The sequence below is a fragment of the Dendropsophus ebraccatus genome, chromosome 13, assembly GCF_027789765.1.
Source record: "Dendropsophus ebraccatus isolate aDenEbr1 chromosome 13, aDenEbr1.pat, whole genome shotgun sequence".
Taxonomy (NCBI): Eukaryota; Metazoa; Chordata; class Amphibia; order Anura; family Hylidae; genus Dendropsophus; species Dendropsophus ebraccatus.
In genome coordinates this window covers 7,027,973-7,049,358 of record NC_091466.1, presented here as the reverse complement: position 1 = coordinate 7,049,358, position 21,386 = coordinate 7,027,973, and the positions used below count along the sequence as shown (strand labels likewise).

The window sequence follows — 21,386 nt, the reverse complement described above, 5'->3', positions numbered from 1 at the left end:
AATATATACTGCAGTGTACAGGCCGGGGGTTATCCTCTATACTGTATATAATATATACTGCAGTGTACAGGCCGGGGTTATCCTCTATACTGTATATAATATATACTGCAGTGTACAGGACGGGGGTTATCCTCTATAATGTATATAATATATACTGCAGTGTACAGGCCGGGGGGTTATCCTCTATACTGTATATAATATATACTGCAGTGTACAGGCCGGGGGGTTATCCTCTATACTGTATATAATATATACTGCAGTGTACAGGACGGGGGTTATCCTGGATACTGTATATAATATATACTGCAGTGTACAGGCCGGGGGTTATCCTCTATACTGTATATAATATATACTGCAGTGTACAGGCCGGGGGGTTATCCTCTATACTGTATATAATATATACTGCAGTGTACAGGCCGGGGTTATCCTCTATACTGTATATAATATATACTGCAGTGTACAGGCCGGAGGTTATCCTCTATACTGTATATAATATATACTGCAGTGTACAGGCCGGGGGTTATCCTCTATACTGTATATAATATATACTGCAGTGTACAGGCCGGGGGTTATCCTGTATACTGTATATAATATATACTGCAGTGTACAGGCCGGGGGTTATCCTCTATACTGTATATAATATATACTGCAGTGTACAGGCCAGGGGTTATTCTGGATACTGTATATAATATATACTGCAGTGTACAGGCCGGGGGGGGGTTATCTTCTATACTGTATATAATATATACTGCAGTGTACAGGCCGGGGGTTATCCTCTATACTGTATATAATATATACTGCAGTGTACAGGCCGGGGTTATCCTCTATACTGTATATAATATATACTGCAGTGTACAGGCCGGGGTTATCCTCTAACTGTATATAATATATACTGCAGTGTACAGGCCGGGGGTTATCCTCTATACTGTATATAATATATACTGCAGTGTACAGGCCGGGGGTTATCCTCTATACTGTATATAATATATACTGCAGTGTACAGGACGGGGGTTATCCTGGATACTGTATATAATATATACTGCAGTGTACAGGCCGGGGGTTATCCTCTATACTGTATATAATATATACTGCAGTGTACAGGCCGGGGGTTATCCTCTAACTGTATATAATATATACTGCAGTGTACAGGCCGGGGGTTATCCTCTATACTGTATATAATATATACTGCAGTGTACAGGCCGGGGGTTATCCTCTATACTGTATATAATATATACTGCAGTGTACAGGACGGGGGTTATCCTGGATACTGTATATAATATATACTGCAGTGTACAGGCCGGGGGTTATCCTCTATACTGTATATAATATATACTGCAGTGTACAGGCCGGGGGTTATCCTGGATACTGTATATAATATATACTGCAGTGTACAGGCCGGGGGGTTATCCTGGATACTGTATATAATATATACTGCAGTGTACAGGCCGGGGGTTATCCTCTATACTGTATATAATATATACTGCAGTGTACAGGCCGGGGGTTATTCTGGATACTGTATATAATATATACTGCAGTGTACAGGGCTGGGGTTATCCTCTATACTGTATATAATATATACTGCAGTGTACAGGCCGGGGGTTATCCTCTATACTGTATATAATATATACTGCAGTGTACAGGCCGGGGGGTTATCCTCTATACTGTATATAATATATACTGCAGTGTACAGGCCGGGGGTTATCCTCTATACTGTATATAATATATACTGCAGTGTACAGGACGGGGTTATCCTCTATACTGTATATAATATATACTGCAGTGTACAGGACGGGGTTATCCTGGATACTGTATATAATATATACTGCAGTGTACAGGCCGGGGGTTATCCTCTATACTGTATATAATATATACTGCAGTGTACAGGCCGGGGGTTATCCTCTATACTGTATATAATATATACTGCAGTGTACAGGCCGGGGGGTTATCCTCTATACTGTATATAATATATACTGCAGTGTACAGGCCGGGGGGTTATCTTCTATACTGTATATAATATATACTGCAGTGTACAGGCCGGGGGGTTATCCTCTATACTGTATATAATATATACTGCAGTGTACAGGGCGGGGGGTTATCCTCTATACTGTGTATAATATATACTGCAGTGTACAGGCCGGGGTTATCCTCTATAGTGTATATAATATATACTGCAGTGTACAGGCCGGGGTTATCCTCTATACTGTATATAATATATACTGCAGTGTACAGGCCGGGGGTTATCCTCTATACTGTATATAATATATACTGCAGTGTACAGGCCGGGGTTATCCTCTATAGTGTATATAATATATACTGCAGTGTACAGGCCGGGGGGTTATCCTCTATACTGTATATAATATATACTGCAGTGTACAGGCCGGGGTTATCCTCTATAGTGTATATAATATATACTGCAGTGTACAGGCCGGGGGTTATCCTCTATACTGTATATAATATATACTGCAGTGTACAGGCCGGGGGTTATCCTCTATACTGTATATAATATATACTGCAGTGTACAGGCCGGGGGTTATCCTCTATACTGTATATAATATATACTGCAGTGTACAGGCCGGGGGTTATCCTCTATACTGTATATAATATATACTGCAGTGTACAGGCCAGAGGTTATCCTCTATACTGTATATAATATATACTGCAGTGTACAGGCCGGGGGTTATCCTCTATACTGTATATAATATATACTGCAGTGTACAGGCCAGAGGTTATCCTCTATACTGTATATAATATATACTGCAGTGTACAGGCCGGGGGTTATCCTCTATACTGTATATAATATATACTGCAGTGTACCCCATGTGACCAGAGCAGTCGGGGTTTTGCCGCCATGCTGTGAGGTTCATCATGGAGTTATATGTGACAATGGAGAAACCTGCCAGAGCCCCAACCCTACTGAGAACTTCTGGATGATGACACTCGGGGTACAGGATAGTGACACTAGGGGTACAGGATAGTGACACTAGGGGTACAGGACACTTCTCCTGGGGGGTAGAGGACAGGATATACAGTGGTACCTTCGGTTCTCGGACATAATTGGTTCTGGATGGCTGTTCCAGTACCGAGCTGTTCCAGTACCGAGCCGTTAGTTCCCATAGGGAACAATGTAAATGTGATTAGTTGGTTCTTACACTTTGTGGGTCCGGTGCATAATGAGGGGACTCCCCACTTCTTTATGGGGTGTCCCCCGCAGCTGAGAGGAGGAGGAGCACGGCGGCAAGTTTAAATAGCGCCCGCTCCAGCCTCTCTCTGTTCCCAATCACATCAGTTCAGCTGAGTGATCCCCCTGATTTAGTTCAGATACGGAATTGTTTGACCCCCGAGGTGTTACTGTATACACCTGCACTGATCTGGGCTTCTCCTGCTATTTGCTGCCCCCAGTGGACAGATGACAGAACACACGGTCACAATTCTTGGTTTTATAAGAAGTTTACTGACGTTCTCGTCCGCGTCTTCTTAGACGTCTCAGATTTGTCTTCACATAGAAATGTCTCTGTACCAAAAATATTCATTAAAATCTTATGAGACAGCAGGGGGCGGCACAGGAGGCCGCGGGGACAGCGGGGGGCGGCACAGGAGGCCGCGGAGACAGCGGGGGGCGGCACAGGAGGCCGCGGAGACAGCAGGGGGCGGTACAGGAGGCCGCGGGGACAGCAGGGGGCGGCACAGGAGGCCGCGGGGACAGCGGGGGGAGGCACAGGAGGCCGCGGGGACAGCAGGGGGCGGCACAAGAGGCCGCGGAGACAGCAGGGGGCGGTACAGGAGGCCGCGGAGACAGCAGGGGGCGGTACAGGAGGCCGCGGGGACAGCAGGGGGCGGCACAGGAGGCCGCGGGGACAGCAGGGGGCGGCACAGGAGGCAGAGGGGACACCAGGGGGCGGCACAGGAGGCCGCGGGGACAGCAGGGGGCGGCACAGGAGGCTGCGGGGACAGCGGGGGGCACAGGAGGCAGAGGGGACACCAGGGGGCGGCACAGGAGGCCGCGGGGACAGCAGGGGGCGGCACAGGAGGCAGAGGGGACACCAGGGGGCGGCACAGGAGGCCGCGGGGACAGCAGGGAGCGGTACAGGAGGCTGCGGGGACAGCAGCGGGGGGCACAGGAGGCTGCAGCATGTAGAGGGACATTACATCTTATTGCTCAGGGTTTCGCCCTCTCTGGGGGTCTCTTCAGCCACTACCAGTCCAGGAATCGTCTCCTAATAATATTCTTAGGTGTGAGGAAAAGCTGTGCACTCTGCCATTCAGGACTTTGGGAAAGCTGGGTGATCAGGGCTGTGCTCTCTACCATTCAGGACTCTGGGAAAGCTGGGTGATGAGGGCTGCGCGCTCTGAGAAAGCTGGGTGATGAGGGCTGTGCACTCTGGGAAAGCTGGGTGATGATGGCTGTGCGATGTTATTCAGGACTCTGGGAAAGCTGGGTGATGTCGGCTGTGATCCAGCTTCCCCAGGAATATAACTATAAACCAGTAATCTTCCGTTCAGGACTCAGGGAAAGCTGGGGTAGCAATATTGGATATGAAGGTGCAGTAATCCTCTTATCCTCTATGGGGCCAGTAAAGCTATCAGCGAGGCGGCTGGGAGTCCCCGACCACCTGATCCTCACAGTCCCCGGATCAGTCATTGTCAGAGCGGCTGTCAGCACAGTCTTTATTGCTTCAATCACAAATAAGTCCAGGCGAGGAGCCGCAGCGGCCAATCCCATTGGCTGTCACAGAAGCCCCTCCTCCACAGATGAGGTCACTTCTTCAGGCCGGACTCCTCGAGCTCGTAGAAGAGGACATACGCCTCGCTGGACTGCACCAGCGCCTCAGTGATGGGGCCGACCCTGCAGAGAAGAAGGAGACGTCACCCTGGGGGGCCCCCGAGCTACGGGGGGAGAAGACATGAAGAAGTTACCCTGGAGGGCAGGAGGTAAGGACATGGAGAGGTTAACCCCGGGGGCAGGAGGTAAGGACATGGAGAGGTTACCCCCGGGGGCAGGAGGTAAGGACATGGAGAGGTTACCCCGGGGGGGCAGGAGGTAAGGACATGGAGAGGTTACCCCCGGGGGGCAGGAGGTAAGGACATGGAGAGGTTACCCCCGGGGGCAGGAGGTAAGGACATGGAGAGGTTACCCCCGGGGGGCAGAAGGTAAGGACATGGAGAGGTTACCCCGGGGGGCAGGGGGTAAGGACATGGAGAGGTTACCCTGGAGGGCAGGAGGTAAGGACATGGAGAGGTTACCCTGGAGGGCAGGAGGTAAGGACATGGAGAGGTTACCCCGGGGGGGCAGGAGGTAAGGACATGGAGAGGTTACCCCGGGGGGCAGGAGGTGAGGACATGGAGAAGTTACCCCGGGGGGCAGGAGGTAAGGACATGGAGAGGTTACCCCCGGGGGGCAGGAGGTAAGGACATGGAGAGGTTACCCCGGGGGCAGGAGGTAAGGACATGGAGAGGTTACCCCCGGGGGGCAGGAGGTAAGGACATGGAGAGGTTACCCCGGGGGGCAGGAGAGCAGGTACTGATACTGGGAGAGGCGACAGCACTGACCGGGAGTCGTTGTAGGAGAACCATCCGGACTGGTCCTTACAGGAGGCGGTATAGTGTCCATAGTGCACGCTGCCTGAGTGATTGCACAGAGCGTAGAGATTGTATACAGGACTCCCTGCAAAACAACATGGAGTCAGCCCCGCAACTGCAGCATCAGAGCGTCAGCTCCTGGGGACAGGCTGCACTATGTGTAATACTGCTCCATACTGCTGAGAGAACTTACCAAACTGGCTGGGGGAGAAATGACTCCCAGCAGCTGCAGAAGATGGATGCCACCCTATGGCTGTCAGGAGGTAACATGTGTATGCTATGGCTGTCAGGAGGTAACATGTGTATGCTATGGCTGTCAGGAGGTGACGTGCACGCTATGGCTGTCAGGAGGTAACATGTGTATCCTATGGCTGTCAGGAGGTGACATGTGTATGCTATGGCTGTCAGGAGGTGACATGTGTACCCTATGGCTGTCAGGAGGTGACATGTGTACCCTATGGCTGTCAGGAGGTAACGTGTATGCTATGGCTGTCAGGAGGTGACGTGTGTACGCTATGGCTGTCAGGAGGTGACATGTGTATCCTATGGCTGTCAGGAGGTGACATGTGTACCCTATGGCTGTCAGGAGGTAACGTGTATGCTATGGCTGTCAGGAGGTAACGTGTATGCTATGGCTGTCAGGAGGTAACGTGTATGCTATGGCTGTCAGGAGGTGACATGTGTATCCTATGGCTGTCAGGAGGTAACGTGTGTATCCTATGGCTGTCAGGAGGTGACATGTGTACCCTATGGCTGTCAGGAGGTGACGTGTGTACGCTATGGCTGTCAGGAGGTGACGTGTGTACGCTATGGCTGTCAGGAGGTGACGTGTGTACGCTATGGCTGTCAGGAGGTGACGTGTGTACGCTATGGCTGTCAGGAGGTGACGTGTGTACGCTATGGCTGTCAGGAGGTGACGTGTGTAGGCTATGGCTGTCAGGAGGTAACATGTGTATGTAGACATATCCGGCCATGTTTTCCAGAACTCCCTACAGCAGCATCCAATCTCAGCAGCCAACAAAAATCAAATGTCAGATGATCTATACCGTATATAACCTATAATCCTATACTCCAGGACAGTACCGTATATAACCAATAATCCTCTCCTCCTCAGGGCAGTACCGTATATATCCTATAAACCTCTCCTCCAGGGCAGTACTGTATATAACCTATAATCCCCTGCTCCTCAGGGCAATACCGTATATATCCTATAAACCTCTGCTCAGGGCAGTACCGTATATAAACTATAACCCTCTCGTCCTCGGGACACTACCATATATAACTTATAATTAGTTCTGGTGACTTTGTCTTATAGTCTTCATTGTCTGGGATGTCAGGAGACTTCACTTCTTAATCCTAATCCGGTCACATGACCCTCGTCTTTAATCCCCGAGGAGCCTTATGGAGGGGGGATTACTGGGATATCCCACAAGTGAAAGTCCAGGATCACCCTGAAGACACGGCTTTCCTCGGCCACCTACCCGCCTTCTCGCTGGCAAACTCTTTCAGGTTGAGTCTGTGAAGGGGAAAATCCACAAACACCGAACACTTCTTGATGGAGAATCGGGTGGTGGAGAATCTGTTCAGGTCTGGGAGGTAAAGGGTTAAGGATAACAACAATATGAGGGCCTGAGGCCTGGTGAATACCCTGAAATAAACTCAGGTCAGTAGGTGGGGCCGTGTACAGGCCCCTGGCAGAGCGGATGTGTTGGATACGTAGGACGAGGATGCGGGGGAAGCGCTGGATGGTCAGCTTCTTGGTGCTTTTCGTCCTCTGTCGGCAGCGATCACAGATCTGGCGGAGACATGGTTATATGGTTACTACATGACGGCCGGCGGCAGAGAGGCGTATGTCAGCTCCTGGCTGCCGCTGTGCATCATGGGAGATTACCGGGGCATTCTCAGAGTTCAGCTCCTCCTCCTTAGTGAAAAGGCTGAAGCAGTCAAGGAGGGAGACCTTACCCCCGCTGAAGCCTTTCTGTAGAGAGACGGGGAACAAGGGGTTAATAACGCAGCGTCATCTGTCACTGATCACACACACTGATGTAGCAGAGCTGACCTAACACTACCAGCGAGAACACTCCAAGGACCTGCAGTCCTATGTAACACCACAGATAACACAGTGATATCTCTGAGTACAGATAATGCAGTAGTCTCCTGCAGTCCTATGTAACACCACATATAACACAGTGATATCTCTGAATACAGGTAATGTAGTAGATGTCACCTGCAGTCCTATGTAACACACAGTGATATCTCTGAGTACAGATAATGTAGTAGATGTGACCTGCAGTCCTATGTAACACCACAGAGAACAGTGATATCTCTAAGTACAGGTAATGTAGTAGTCACCTGCAGTCCTATGTAACAGCACAGATAACACAGTGATATCTCTGAGTACAGATAATGTAGATGTCACCTGCAGTCCTATGTAACAGCACAGATAACATAGTGATATCTCTGAGTACTGATATTGTAGATGTCACCTGCAGTCCTATGTAACAGCACAGATAACACAGTGATATCTCTGAGTACAGATAATGTAGATGACACCCGCAGTCCTATGTAACACCACAGATAACAGTGATATCTCTGAGTACTGATATTGTAGTAGATGTCACCTGCAGTCCTATGTAACACAGTGCTATGGATTACCCATGACCTAGGCCTGTATTCTCTTGCTCACCTTGGGAATGGGGAGGGACAGGTCACAGAAGACCTCGAATGTAGGCGACCGATAGCCACACGACTGGCACTTAAGGCAGCTCTTCAATTGGCCCACGAAGAGATCTACAGGAGAAAGCACCAAGAGTCACTGTCTGCTGCAGCCAATCACAGCGGAGGGACATGCTGGCACTTGTAGTCCAGTCAGTTTAACCTTCCATATATTCTGATCATGTCCATTCACAATTGATTACAGCTTTGGAGGTGGTTACCCATTGCCGTCACATTAAATACTTACCAACCACTTTGCTGTCCTCCCGCTCCAGGTATCGCTTCCACATCTGATTGGCTCGTTCATCGTCACTAAGGAAAGAAAGGCCACAGGTCAGTGAGTGCCCTGCCCCCGCCTCACCCAAACACAATGCACCCCCCACAGCTACCTGAGAGAGTCAGGAACCTCCACAGACATGGGACGCTTGGCATCAGAGAGGATGCTGGGAGTTTTCCTACACTTCCTGTTGATTTCTGCATGAATTCTGTCCATAAAGAACTTAAGAAATTCCTGAGCATCTTGCTGGCTGGTGAATCAAGACGCAGAATGATGACATCACTGAGAATACAGCCTATCCATCACTAGAGATCAGCGGTGACATCACTGAGAATACAGCCTATCCATCACTAGAGATCAGCAGTGACATCACTGAGAATACAGCCTATCCATCACTAGAGATCAGCAGTGACATCACTGAGAATACAGCCTATCCATCACTAGAGATCAGAGGTGACATCACTGAGAATACAGCCTATCCATCACTAGAGATCAGCAGTGACATCACTGAGAATACAGCCTATCCATCACTAGAGATCAGCAGTGACATCACTGAGAATACAGCCTATCCATCACTAGAGATCAGAGGTGACATCACTGAGAATACAGCCTATCCATCACTAGAGATCAGCAGTGACATCACTGAGAATACAGCCTATCCATCACTAGAGATCAGCAGTGACATCACTGAGAATACAGCCTATCCATCACTAGAGATCAGCAGTGACATCACTGAGAATACAGCCTATCCATCACTAGAGATCAGCAGTGACATCACTGAGAATACAGCCTATCCATCACTAGAGATCAGCAGTGACATCACTGAGAATACAGCCTATCCATCACTAGAGATCAGCAGTGACATCACTGAGAATACAGCCTATCCATCACTAGAGATCAGTGACATCACTGAGAATACAGCCTATCCATCACTAGAGATCAGCGGTGACATCACTGAGAATACAGCCTATCCATCACTAGAGATCAGTGACATCACTGAGAATACAGCCTATCCATCACTAGAGATCAGTGGTGACATCACTGAGAATACAGCCTATCCATCACTAGAGATCAGTGACATCACTGAGAATACAGCCTATCCATCACTAGAGATCAGCAGTGACATCACTGAGAATACAGCCTATCCATCACTAGAGATCAGTGACATCACTGAGAATACAGCCTATCCATCACTAGAGATCAGCAGTGACATCACTGAGAATACAGCCTATCCATCACTGAGAATACAGCCTATCCATCACTAGAGATCAGCGGTGACATCACTGAGAATACAGCCTATCCATCACTAGAGATCAGCAGTGACATCACTGAGAATACAGCCTATCCATCACTAGAGATCAGCAGTGACATCACTGAGAATACAGCCTATCCATCACTAGAGATCAGTGACATCACTGAGAATACAGCCTATCCATCACTAGAGATCAGTGACATCACTGAGAATACAGCCTATTCATCACTAGAGATCAGTGACATCACTGAGAATACAGCCTATCCATCACTAGAGATCAGCGGTGAAATCACTGAGAATACAGCCTATCCATCACTAGAGATCAGCGGTGACATCACTGAGAATACAGCCTATCCATCACTAGAGATCAGCAGTGACATCACTGAGTATACAGCCTATCCATCACTAGAGATCAGTGACATCACTCTCCCCATACATCGGATCAGACACTGACCTGTACCCTGTAAATGATGGGACGTATTTCTGGAAGACCGCTTTTAGTCGTGCAGGGTTTGCAGCGTCCGGAGTCTCCGGGCTCCATAATGCGGTGATGACATCAGCGAAGGCTGAGAGGAAATAAACACATAATATAAGAATAATAATTGGCAGCAGTGATATAGCGCCACCTAGAGGGGAGAAACCATAGAGAGGATACAGAGGAGCTGGAGTGTGATGATGAGGGGGGAGGGGCAGTGATGAGGGGGGGAGGGGCAGTGATGAGGGGGGGAGGGGGCAGTGATGAGGCGGGAAAGGGCAGTGATGAGGCGGGAAGGGCAGTGATGAGGGGGGGGGAGGGGCAGTGATGAGGGGGGGGGGAGGGGGCAGTGATGAAAGGGTGGTGTGTAGTGCAGGGGGCGGGGTCAGACACATACCCTCGGTGAGTTCCTGTGGCGTCCTGCCGCTGGCCGGCTGCTCCTGCCGATACTCCTGCCGTAGGATGTAATCTCGTAGGGGTCTCGTGCTGCTCAGACACTGCAGGACGGCGTTCAGGAAACACTGCAGGAAACAAAACCGCTGCTTAGATACCTGGAGTGTATCTAAAGGATTACGCTTAGATAACAACTATAAGTGATGCTGGATCTGTGGACTTCAGAGTCTCTTAAAGAGACCTCGTCACCCAGCCCCCCGGCGGTGGTAATGGGGGGGGGGGGGGGGGTGCATACAGGCCCTTCTCCATAGGTATCTGACTCCCCACCCACCATGAGATCTCAGCCAATTGACAGCTCCAGCAAGTAAGGGGCGGGGCATGTGTCATGTAAAGGGGTTCAGTGATGCTGTCCCTTTAAGAGAAAGTACTACAGCAATCAGTATTATCAGGCATGCTGGGATTTGTAGTTCTCACTCACCGTGTTGCCTAGATTGCGCAGTCCGACATGTCCGGAGCCGAGGAGAGGAACACGGGGGGGCTGCGGAGGAAGAGATGAGAGGGGTCAGCGGGGTCCAGAGTCAGGTAGGGGGGCTGCAGAGGAGGAGATGAGAGGTGTCAGGGTTGGGGGGCTGCGGAGGAGATGAGAGGGGTCAGGTCGGGTAGGGGGGCTGCGGAGGAGGAGATGAGAGGGGTCAGGTAGGGGGGCTGAGGAGGAGATGAGAGGGGTCGGGGGGGGCTGCAGAGGAGGAGATGAGAGGGGTCAGGTCGGGGGGGGGGGCGGAGGAGGAGATGAGCGGGGTCAGGGTCGGGGGGCTGCGGAGGAGATGAGAGGGGTCAGGTAGGGGGGCTGCGGAGGAGATGAGCGGGGTCAGGTCGGGGGGGGCTGCGGAGGAGGAGATGAGCGGGGTCAGGTCGGGGGGGGCTGCGGAGGAGGAGATGAGAGGGGTCAGGTCGGGGGGGGGCTGCGGAGGAGGAGATGAGCGGGGTCAGGGTCGGGGGGGGCGGAGGAGGAGATGAGCGGGGTCAGGGTCGGGGGGGGCGGAGGAGGAGATGAGCGGGGTCAGGGTCGGGGGGGGCTGCGGAGGAGATGAGAGGGGTCAGGGTCGGGGGGGGCTGCGGAGGAGATGAGAGGGGTCAGGGTCGGGGGGGGGGCTGCGGAGGAGATGAGAGGGGTCAGGGTCGGGGGGCTGCGGAGGAGGAGATTAGAGGGGTCAGGGTCGGGGGGCTGCGGAGGAGGAGATTAGAGGGGTCAGGGTCGGGGGGCTGCGGAGGAGGAGATTAGAGGGGTCAGCGGGGTCCAGAGTCAGGTCGGTGGCTGCAGAGGAGATGAGCAGGGTCAGGTAGGGGGGCTGCAGAGGAGATGAGAGGGGTCAGGACGCGTAGGAGGGCTGCGGAGGAGGAGATGAGCGGGGTCAGGTCGGGGGCTGCAGGGGAGGAGATGAGAGGGGTCAGGTAGGGGGGCTGCAGAGGAGATGAGAGGGGTCAGGACACGTAGGAGGGCTGCGGAGGAGATGAGCGGGGTCAGGTTGGGGGGCAGCGGAGGAGGAGACAAACAGGGTCAGGTAGGGGGGCTCCAGAGGAGATAAGAGGGGTCAGGGTCGGGGGGCTGCGGAGGAGGAGATGAGCGGGGTCAGGTCGGGGGGCTGCGGAGGAGGAGATGAGCGGGTTCAGGTAGGGGGGCTGAGGAGGAGATGAAAGGGGGGGGGGCTGCGGAGGAGATGAGAGGGGTCAGGTCGGGGGGGGCTGCGGAGGAGGAGATGAGAGGGGTCAGGGTCGGGGGGCTGCGGAGAAGGAGATTAGAGGGGTCAGGGGGCTGTGGAGGAGATGAGAGGGGTCAGCAGGGTCCAGAGTCAGGTCGGGGGCTGCAGAGGAGGAGATGAGCGGGGTCCAGAGTCAGGTCGGGGGCTGCGGAGGAGGAGATGAGAGGGGTCAGGTCGGGGGCTGCAGAGGAGATGAGAGGGGTCAGGACGCTTAGGAGGGCTGCGGAGGAGGAGATGAGAGGGGTCAGGTCGCTTAGGAGGGCTGCGGAGGAGGAGATGAGAGGGGTCAGGTCGGGGGCTGCGGAGGAGGAGATGAGAGGGGTCAGGTCGGGGGGGGCTGCAGAGGAGGAGATGAGAGGGGTCAGGGTCGGGGGGGGCGGAGGAGGTGATGAGAGGGGTCAGGACACGTAGGAGGGCTGCGGAGGAGATGAGCGGGGTCAGGTCGGGGGCTGCGGATGAGGAGATGAGAGGGGTCAGGTCGGGGGCTGCGGAGGAGATGAGAGGGGTCAGGTCGGGGGCGGGGTTACCTCGCTGGTCATGAGCAGCAGCCCCATCATGGCAGTGTGCACCACACTCTGGGAGATGTCCTTCCTGTCAGTCAGGGTGCGCTGCAGCTTCTGTGGGAGCTCCACCAGCCCCTCTCCCTGCAGCCCGGGCATGGTGCCGCACTCTGGGCAGGGGTGCCGCTCTGCTAGCTGTGCAGGGAGTGCGGGGATTAGGGGACGCAGCGGCCCTCATCCTCTCAGCCGATTGTCTCCGGGACTATTCAAGGTGCCTGGCGGCTCATCTCCTGGGGATTAATTAGCTGGAGGGGGAGGGGAGCGCCGGCACGCGGGACGACTGCTCGACCTTGGGAGCTGCACATAGTAACCAGAGCGGCAGGGAGACCAGAGAGTGACTGCCGGAGAGCTGGGGGACCCCCAACCAACAGGGCTCACAGACAGGTAACACCCAGCTTTCCTGAACTCCTGACAGACATGTGCAGGATCCCAGGAGAGCTGGGGGACCCCCCACCAACAGGGCTCACAGACAGGTGACACCCAGCTTTCCTGAACTCCTGACAGACATGTGCAGGATCCCAGGAGAGCTGGGGGACCCCCAACCAACAGGGCTCACAGACAGGTAACACCCAGCTTTCCTGAACTCCTGACAGACATGTGCAGGATCCCAGGAGAGCTGGGGGACCCCCAACCAACAGGGCTCACAGACAGGTGACACACAGCTTTCCTGAACTCCTGAGAGACATGTGCAGGATCCCGGGAGAGCTGGGTGATCACCAACCAACAGGGCTCAAAGAGAGATGACACCCAGCTTTCCTGGACTCCTGACAGACATGTGCAGGATCCCAGGAGAGCTGGGTGACCACCAACCAACAGGGCTCAGAGAGAGGTGACAACTAGCTTTCCTGGACTCCTGAATGGCAAGAGAACCAATATGGCCGCCTCTAAGCTTTCCTGGACTCCTGAACGGCACAGGGTGAGAACCAATATGGCTGCCGCCACCAAGCTTTCCTGGACTCCGGACAGACATGTGTGCTGGATCCCGGGAGAGCTGGCTGCGGCCTCCCTATACACTACATCTCTCACAATGCAGTACAGCTGAGAGCAGAGCATGCTGGGATACTCACAGGAGAAGCCTTTCCTTCAGTCTTGCTTGCCTTGATATCGGGGGGCTTGCTGTTGGGAGGGGGGCTCACTTGCGGGGTTGGTAGGAGTCTGGGGTTCCTTGAAGGGATTTCCTTCCCTCACTGCGAGGGGTGCTGCTGAGTTTCTGGGGGTCCAGGCTGGGCAGGGCGCTGACTTTCCGCAGGGAGCTGCTCCTCTTCAGCACGGCGGTGTCCAGCGGTGGTTTACGGCTGGAGGAGACGCTCCTCTCTCCCCGGGGCAGACCCCTGCCGGCTTCCGTCTTGGACAGGTCCATGTGACTGACAGATCTGGAGCGGGACAGACCCCCGGGTGTGGCGCGGGGGGCCGGGGTGCTGGCCACTGGGCCGGTGACTTTGATCATGTGATTGGCCTTCAGTGGTCCCCGCTTAGTGACGGTGCTCCGCCCCCGCTCTGGCTTACACCGCTCCTCCAGGGTGGGGGGAGGGGGCAGAGGGCGGGGCTTCTGGGCCGAGCCATTGGTGTAGAGGGTGCTAGCACGGGCGGAGCGTTCCTGGCTGACGGTCCTCAGAGAGGTGATTACCCTGCCGGCTACACCAGACTGCGAGGCGCCATCCCGACCCCGAACAAATCTGGAGTCACAGGCCTGAGGCATGGCGGATCTGGTGGACAGCGGAGCCCTGCGGGGAGACAAGAGCGAGGCACATGTGAGGGGCAAGGCGTTACATAACTGGCAACCCACCCCTGAGGCATGGCGGACCTGGTGCGGGGAGAGGGAAGCATTATATAACTTATACCCCCACCCCTAAAGCATGGCGGACCTGGTGCGGGGAGAGCGAGGCATTATATAACTGACACCCCCACCCCTGAGGCATGGCGGACCTGGTGCGGGGAGAGCGAGGCATTATATAATTGACACCCTCACCCCTGAGGCATGGCGGACCTGGTGCAGGGAGAGCAAAGCGTTATATAACTGGTACCCCACCCCTGAGGCATGGCGGACCTGGTGCGGGGAGAGCGAAGCGTTACATAACTGGTACCCCCCACCCCTGAGGCATGGCGGACCTGGTGCAGGGAGAGCGAAGCGTTATATAACTTATACCACCACCCCTGAGGCATGGCGGACCTGGTGCGGGGAGAGCGAGGTGTTATATAACTGACACCCCCACCCCTGAGGCATGGCGGACCTGGTGCGGGGAGAGCGAGGCGTTATATAACTGATACCCCTGAGGCATGGCGGACCTGGTGCGGGGAGAGCGAGGCGTTATATAACTGATACCCCCACCCCTGAGGCATGGCGGACCTGGTGCGGGGAGAGCGAGGCGTTATATAACTGATACCCCCACCCCTGAGGCATGGTGGACCTGGTGCTGGGAGAGCGAGGCATTATATAACTGATACCCCCACCCCTGAGGCATGGTGGACCTGGTGCAGGGAGAGCGAAGCGTTATATAACTGACACCCCCACCCCTGAGGCATGGCGGACCTGGTGCGGGGAGAGCGAGGCATTATATAACCGGTACCCCCAACCCCTGAGGCATGGCGGACCTGGTGCGGGAAAAGCGAGGCATTATATAACCGGTACCCCACACCCCTGAGGCATGGCGGACCTGGTGCGGGGAGAGCGAGGCATTATATAACTGGTACCCCCCACCCCTGAGGCATGGCGGACCTGGTGCGGGGAGAACAAGGTGTTATATAACTGACACCCCCACCCCTGAGGCATGGCGGACCTGGTGCGGGAAAAGCGAGGCATTATATAACCGGTACCCCACACCCCTGAGGCATGGCGGACCTGGTGCGGGGAGAGCGAGGCATTATATAACTGGTACCCCCCACCCCTGAGGCATGGCGGACCTGGTGCGGGGAGAACAAGGTGTTATATAACTGACACCCCCACCCCTGAGGCATGGCGGACCTGGTGCGGGGAGAGCGAAGCGTTATATAACTGATACCCCCACCCCTGAGGCATGGCGGACCTGGTGCGGGGAGAGCGAGGCATTATATAACTGGTACCCCACCCCTGAGGCATGGCGGACCTGGTGCGGGGAAAGCGTGGCATTATATAACCGGTACCCCCCACCCCTGAGGCATGGCGGACCTGGTGCAGGGAGAGCAAAGAGTTACATAACTGATACCCCCACCCCTGAGACATGGCGGACCTGGTGCGGGGAGAGCGAGGCATTATATAACTGGTACCCCCCACCCCTGAGGCATGGCGGACCTGGTGCGGGGAGAGCGAGGCATTATATAACTGACACCCCCACCCCTGAGGCATGGCGGACCTGGTGCGGGGAGAGCGTGGCGTTACATAACTGGTACCCCCCACCCCTGAGGCATGGCGGACCTGGTGCAGGGAGAGCGAAGCGTTATATAACTTATACCACCACCCCTGAGGCATGGCGGACCTGGTGCGGGGAGAGCGAAGCGTTATATAACTGATACCCCTGACACCCCTGAGGCATGGCGGACTTGGTGCGGGGAGAGCGAGACATTATATAACTGACACCCCCACCCCTGAGGCATGGCGGACCTGGTGCGGGGAGAGTGAGGCGTTATATAACTGACACCCCCACCCCTGAGGCATGGCGGACCTGGTGCGGGGAGAGCGAGGTGTTATATAACTGACACCCCCACCCCTGAGGCATGGCGGACCTGGTGCGGGGAGAGCGAGGTGTTATATAACTGACACCCCCACCCCTGAGGCATGGCGGACCTGGTGCGGGGAGAGCGAGGCGTTATATAACTGATACCCCTGAGGCATGGCGGACCTGGTGCGGGGAGAGCGAGGCATTATATAACTGATACCCCCACCCCTGAGGCATGGCGGACCTGGTGCGGGGAGAGCGAGGCGTTATATAACTGACACCCCCACCCCTGAGGCATGGCGGACATGATGCGGGGAGAGCGAAGCGTTATATAACTGACACCCTCACCCCTCACAACCCCCGGCCTATAAGGGGGGACCCAGCAGGGGGCGCGCCGTACCTCATGGTCTGCAGCAGCTCCCGATCACACAGAGGCCTCACATCTCTGCGGCCTGTAAGAGAACACCGTTACTCCTCAACACAGACACAGAGCAATCCTGCAGGGGGCGCTGTCTCTTTAAGAGGATTAACCTCTCAGTAACTGGAGGAAGTAACAGGAGGGGGTGTTATATACAGGGAGAGACCATATTATGTACAGGAGGGGGTGTTATATACAGGGAGGGTAGGTAGTATATACAGGGAGAGACCATATTATATACAGGAGGGGGGGTGTTATATACAGGAAGAGACCATATATACAGGAGGGGGGTGTTATATACAGGGAGGGTACGTAGTATATACAGGGAGAGACCATATTATATACAGGAGGGGGGGTGTTATATACAGGGAGAGACCATATTATATACAGGAGGGGGTGTTATATACAGGGAGAGACCATATTATATACAGGAGGGGGTGTTATATACAGGGAGAGACCATATTATATACAGGAGGGGGTGTTATATACAGGGAGAGACCATATTATATACAGGAAAGGGGGTGTTATATACAGGGAGAGACCATATTATATACAGGAGGGGGGTGTTATATACAGGGAGAGACCATATTATATACAGGAGGGGGGTGTTATATACAGGGAGAGACCATATTATATACAGGAGGGGGGGTGTTATATACAGGGAGAGACCATATTATATACAGGAGGGGGGTGTTATATACAGGAAGGGTACGTAGTATATACAGGAGAGACCATATTATATACAGGAGGGCGGTGTTATATACAGGGAGAGACCATATTATATACAGGGAGGGTGGGCAGTATATACAGGGAGGGTGGGGCAGTATATACAGGGGGGGGGGGCAGTATATACAGGGAGGGGGGGCAGTATATACAGGGAGGGTGGGCAGTATATACAGGAGAGGGGCAGTATATACAGGAGGGGGGGCAGTATATACAGGGAGGGGGCAGTATATACAGGGAGGGTGGGCAGTATATACAGGGAGGGGGGGCAGTATATACAGGGAGGGGGGCAGTATATACAGGGAGGGGGGGGCAGTATATACAGGGAGGGGGGGGCAGTATATACAGGGAGGGGGGCAGTATATACAGGGAGGGGGGCAGTATATACAGGGAGGGGGGCAGTATATACAGGGAGGGGGCAGTATATACAGGGAGGGGGGGCAGTATATACAGGGAGGGGGGCAGTATATACAGGAGGGGGGGCAGTATATACAGGGAGGGGGGGGCAGTATATACAGGAGGGGGGCAGTATATACAGGAGGGGGGCAGTATATACAGGGAGGGGGGGCAGTATATACAGGGAGGGGGGCAGTATATACAGGGAGGGGGCAGTATATACAGGGAGGGGATGCAGTATATACAGGGAGGGGGGCAGTATATACAGGGAGGGGGCAGTATATACAGGGAGGGGATGCAGTATATACAGGGAGGGGGGCAGTATATACAGGGAGGGGGCAGTATATACAGGGAGGGGGGCAGTATATACAGGAGGGTGGGCAGTATATACAGGGAGGGGATGCAGTATATACAGGGAGGGGGGAAGTATATACAGGAGGGGGGGCAGTATATACAGGGAGGGTGGGCAGTATATACAGGGAGGGGGCAGTATATACAGGGAGGGGGCAGTATATACAGGGAGGGGATGCAGTATATACAGGGAGGGGATGCAGTATATACAGGGAGGGGGGCAGTATATACAGGAGGGGGGGCAGAATATACAGGGAGGGGATGCAGTATATACAGGGAGGGGATGCAGTATATACAGAGAGGGGGGCAGTATATACAGGAGGGGGGGCAGTATATACAGGAGGGGGGCAGTATATACAGGAGGGGGGCAGTATATACAGGGAGGGGGGGGGGAGTATATATAGGAGGGTGGGCAGTATATACAGGAGGGGGGCAGTATATACAGGGAGGGGATGCAGTATATACAGAGAGGGGGGCAGTATATACAGGAGGGGGGCAGTATATACAGGGAGGGGGGCAGTATATACAGGGAGGGGGGCAGTATATACAGGGAGGGGGGCAGTATATACAGGGAGGGGGGCAGTATATACAGGGAGGGTGGGCAGTATATACAGGCAGGGGGGGAAGTATATACAGGCAGGGGGGGCAGTATATACAGGGAGGGGGGCAGTATATACAGGGAGGGGGGCAGTATATACAGGGAGGGGGGCAGTATATACAGGGAGGGTGGGCAGTATATACAGGCAGGGGGGGAAGTATATACAGGCAGGGGGGGCAGTATATACAGGGAGGGGGGGCAGTATATACAGGGAGGGGGGCAGTATATACAGGGAGGGGGGCAGTATATACAGGAGGGGGGGGGCAGTATATACAGGCAGGGGGGGCAGTATATACAGGCAGGGGGGGCAGTATATACAGGCGGGGGGGCAGTATATACAGGAGGGGGGGCAGTATATACAGGGAGGGGGGCAGTATATACAGGAGGGGGGGGGCAGTATATACAGGCAGGGGGGGCAGTATATACAGGAGGGGGGGGCAGTATATACAGGCAGGGGGGGCAGTATATACAGGGAGGGGGGCAGTATATACAGGAGGGTGGGCAGTATATACAGGCAGGCGGTGTTATATACAGGAGGGGGGGGCAGTATATACAGGGAGGGGGGGGGCAGTATATACAGGGAGGGGGGCAGTATATACAGGAGGGTGGGCAGTATATACAGGAGGGTGGGCAGTATATACAGGCAGGCGGTGTTATATACATTGGGGGTGTTATATGCTCCGCTGTATACGGAGGAGGGCCGGTATATACCCGCTATATACGTTACCTGTGCAGCGGGGCTGGGATCACGGCCTTCCCCTTCTCGGCTTCATAGCAACCGCAGCATCCGCCACCATCTTCCCAGTGTTCCTTTCTGCGCATGCCTCGATCTCCTGGTTGCCCCGCCCATTATTTACTAACGTTGCCACGGAAAGCGGTGACGTCACACATACGCAGCCAGGATCACGTGACAACCGGAAATGACATTTCAGCCATCTTTTGTATTGGCAAGTAGATGTACTGCTGTGTAATGCTCTGCAGGGATCAGGCACACTGCTGTGTAATGTAATGCTCTGCAGGGATCAGGCACACTGCTGTGTAATGTAATGCTCTGCAGGGATCAGGCACACTGCTGTGTAATGTAATGCTCTGCAGGGATCAGGCACACTGCTGTGTAATGCTCTGCAGGGATCAGGCACACTGCTGTGTAATGTAATGCTCTGCAGGGATCAGGCACACTGCTGTGTAATGTAATGCTCTGCAGGGATCAGGCGCACTGCTGTGTAATGTAATGCTCTGCAGGGATCAGGCACACTGCTGTGTAATGTAATGCTCTGCAGGGATCAGGCGCACTGCTGTGTAATGTAATGCTCTGCAGGGATCAGGCGCACTGCTGTGTAATGTAATGCTCTGCAGGGATCAGGTGCACTGCTGTGTAATGCTCTGCAGGGATCAGGCACACTGCTGTGTAATGCTCTGCAGGGATCAGGCACACTGCTATGTAATGCTCTGCAGGGATCAGGCACACTGCTGTGTAATGTAATGCTCTGCAGGGATCAGGCACACTGCTGTGTAATCCTCTGCAGGGAGCAGGCGCACCGCTATGTAATGCTCTGCAGGGAGCAGGCGCACCGCTATGTAATGCTCTGCAGGGAGCAGGCGCACCGCTGTGTAATGCTCTGCAGGGATCAGGCACACTGCTGTGTAATGCTCTGCAGTGATCAGGCACACTGCTATGTAATGCTCTGCAGTGATCAGGCACACTGCTATGTAATGCTCTGCAGTGATCAGGCACACTGCTATGTAATGCTCTGCAGGGATCAGGCGCACTGCTGTGTAATGCTCTGCAGGGATCAGGCACACTGCTGTGTAATGCTCTGCAGGGATCAGGCACACTGCTATGTAATGCTCTGCAGGGATCAGGCACACTGCTGTGTAATCCTCTGCAGGGAGCAGGCGCACCGCTATGTAATGCTCTGCAGGGAGCAGGCGCACCGCTGTGTAATGCTCTACAGGGAGCAGGCGCACCGCTATGTAATGCTCTGCAGGGATCAGGCACACTGCTGTGTAATGCTCTGCAGTGATCAGGCACACTGCTATGTAATGCTCTGCAGGGATCAGGCACACTGCTCTGTAATGCTCTGCAGGGATCAGGCACACTGCTGTGTAATGCTCTGCAGGGATCAGATGCACTGCTGTGTAATGCTCTGTAGGGATCAGGTGCACTGCTGTGTAATGTAATGCTCTGCAGGGATCAGGCACACTGCTGTGTAATGTTCTGCAGGGATCAGGCGCACTGCTGTGTAATGCTCTGCAGGG

The 21,386-nt window shown here is 54.1% G+C and overlaps 1 protein-coding gene across 1 annotated transcript; it reads right to left on the bottom strand.

Annotated features, from left to right (window-relative positions):
• Nucleotides 1-3,446: 3,446 nt before the first annotated feature.
• Nucleotides 3,447-19,984, bottom strand: USP21 (ubiquitin specific peptidase 21). Its single transcript, XM_069950210.1, is given in 13 exon segments — nt 3,447-4,843; nt 5,548-5,662; nt 7,059-7,166; nt 7,294-7,372; nt 7,469-7,555; nt 8,264-8,367; nt 8,540-8,604; nt 8,682-8,819; nt 10,276-10,387; nt 10,694-10,817; nt 11,168-11,227; nt 14,073-14,733; nt 19,855-19,984. Coding segments are annotated over 13 exon segments (1,836 nt in total). The 5' UTR covers nt 19,950-19,984; the 3' UTR covers nt 3,447-4,755.
• Nucleotides 19,985-21,386: the final 1,402 nt, after the last annotated feature.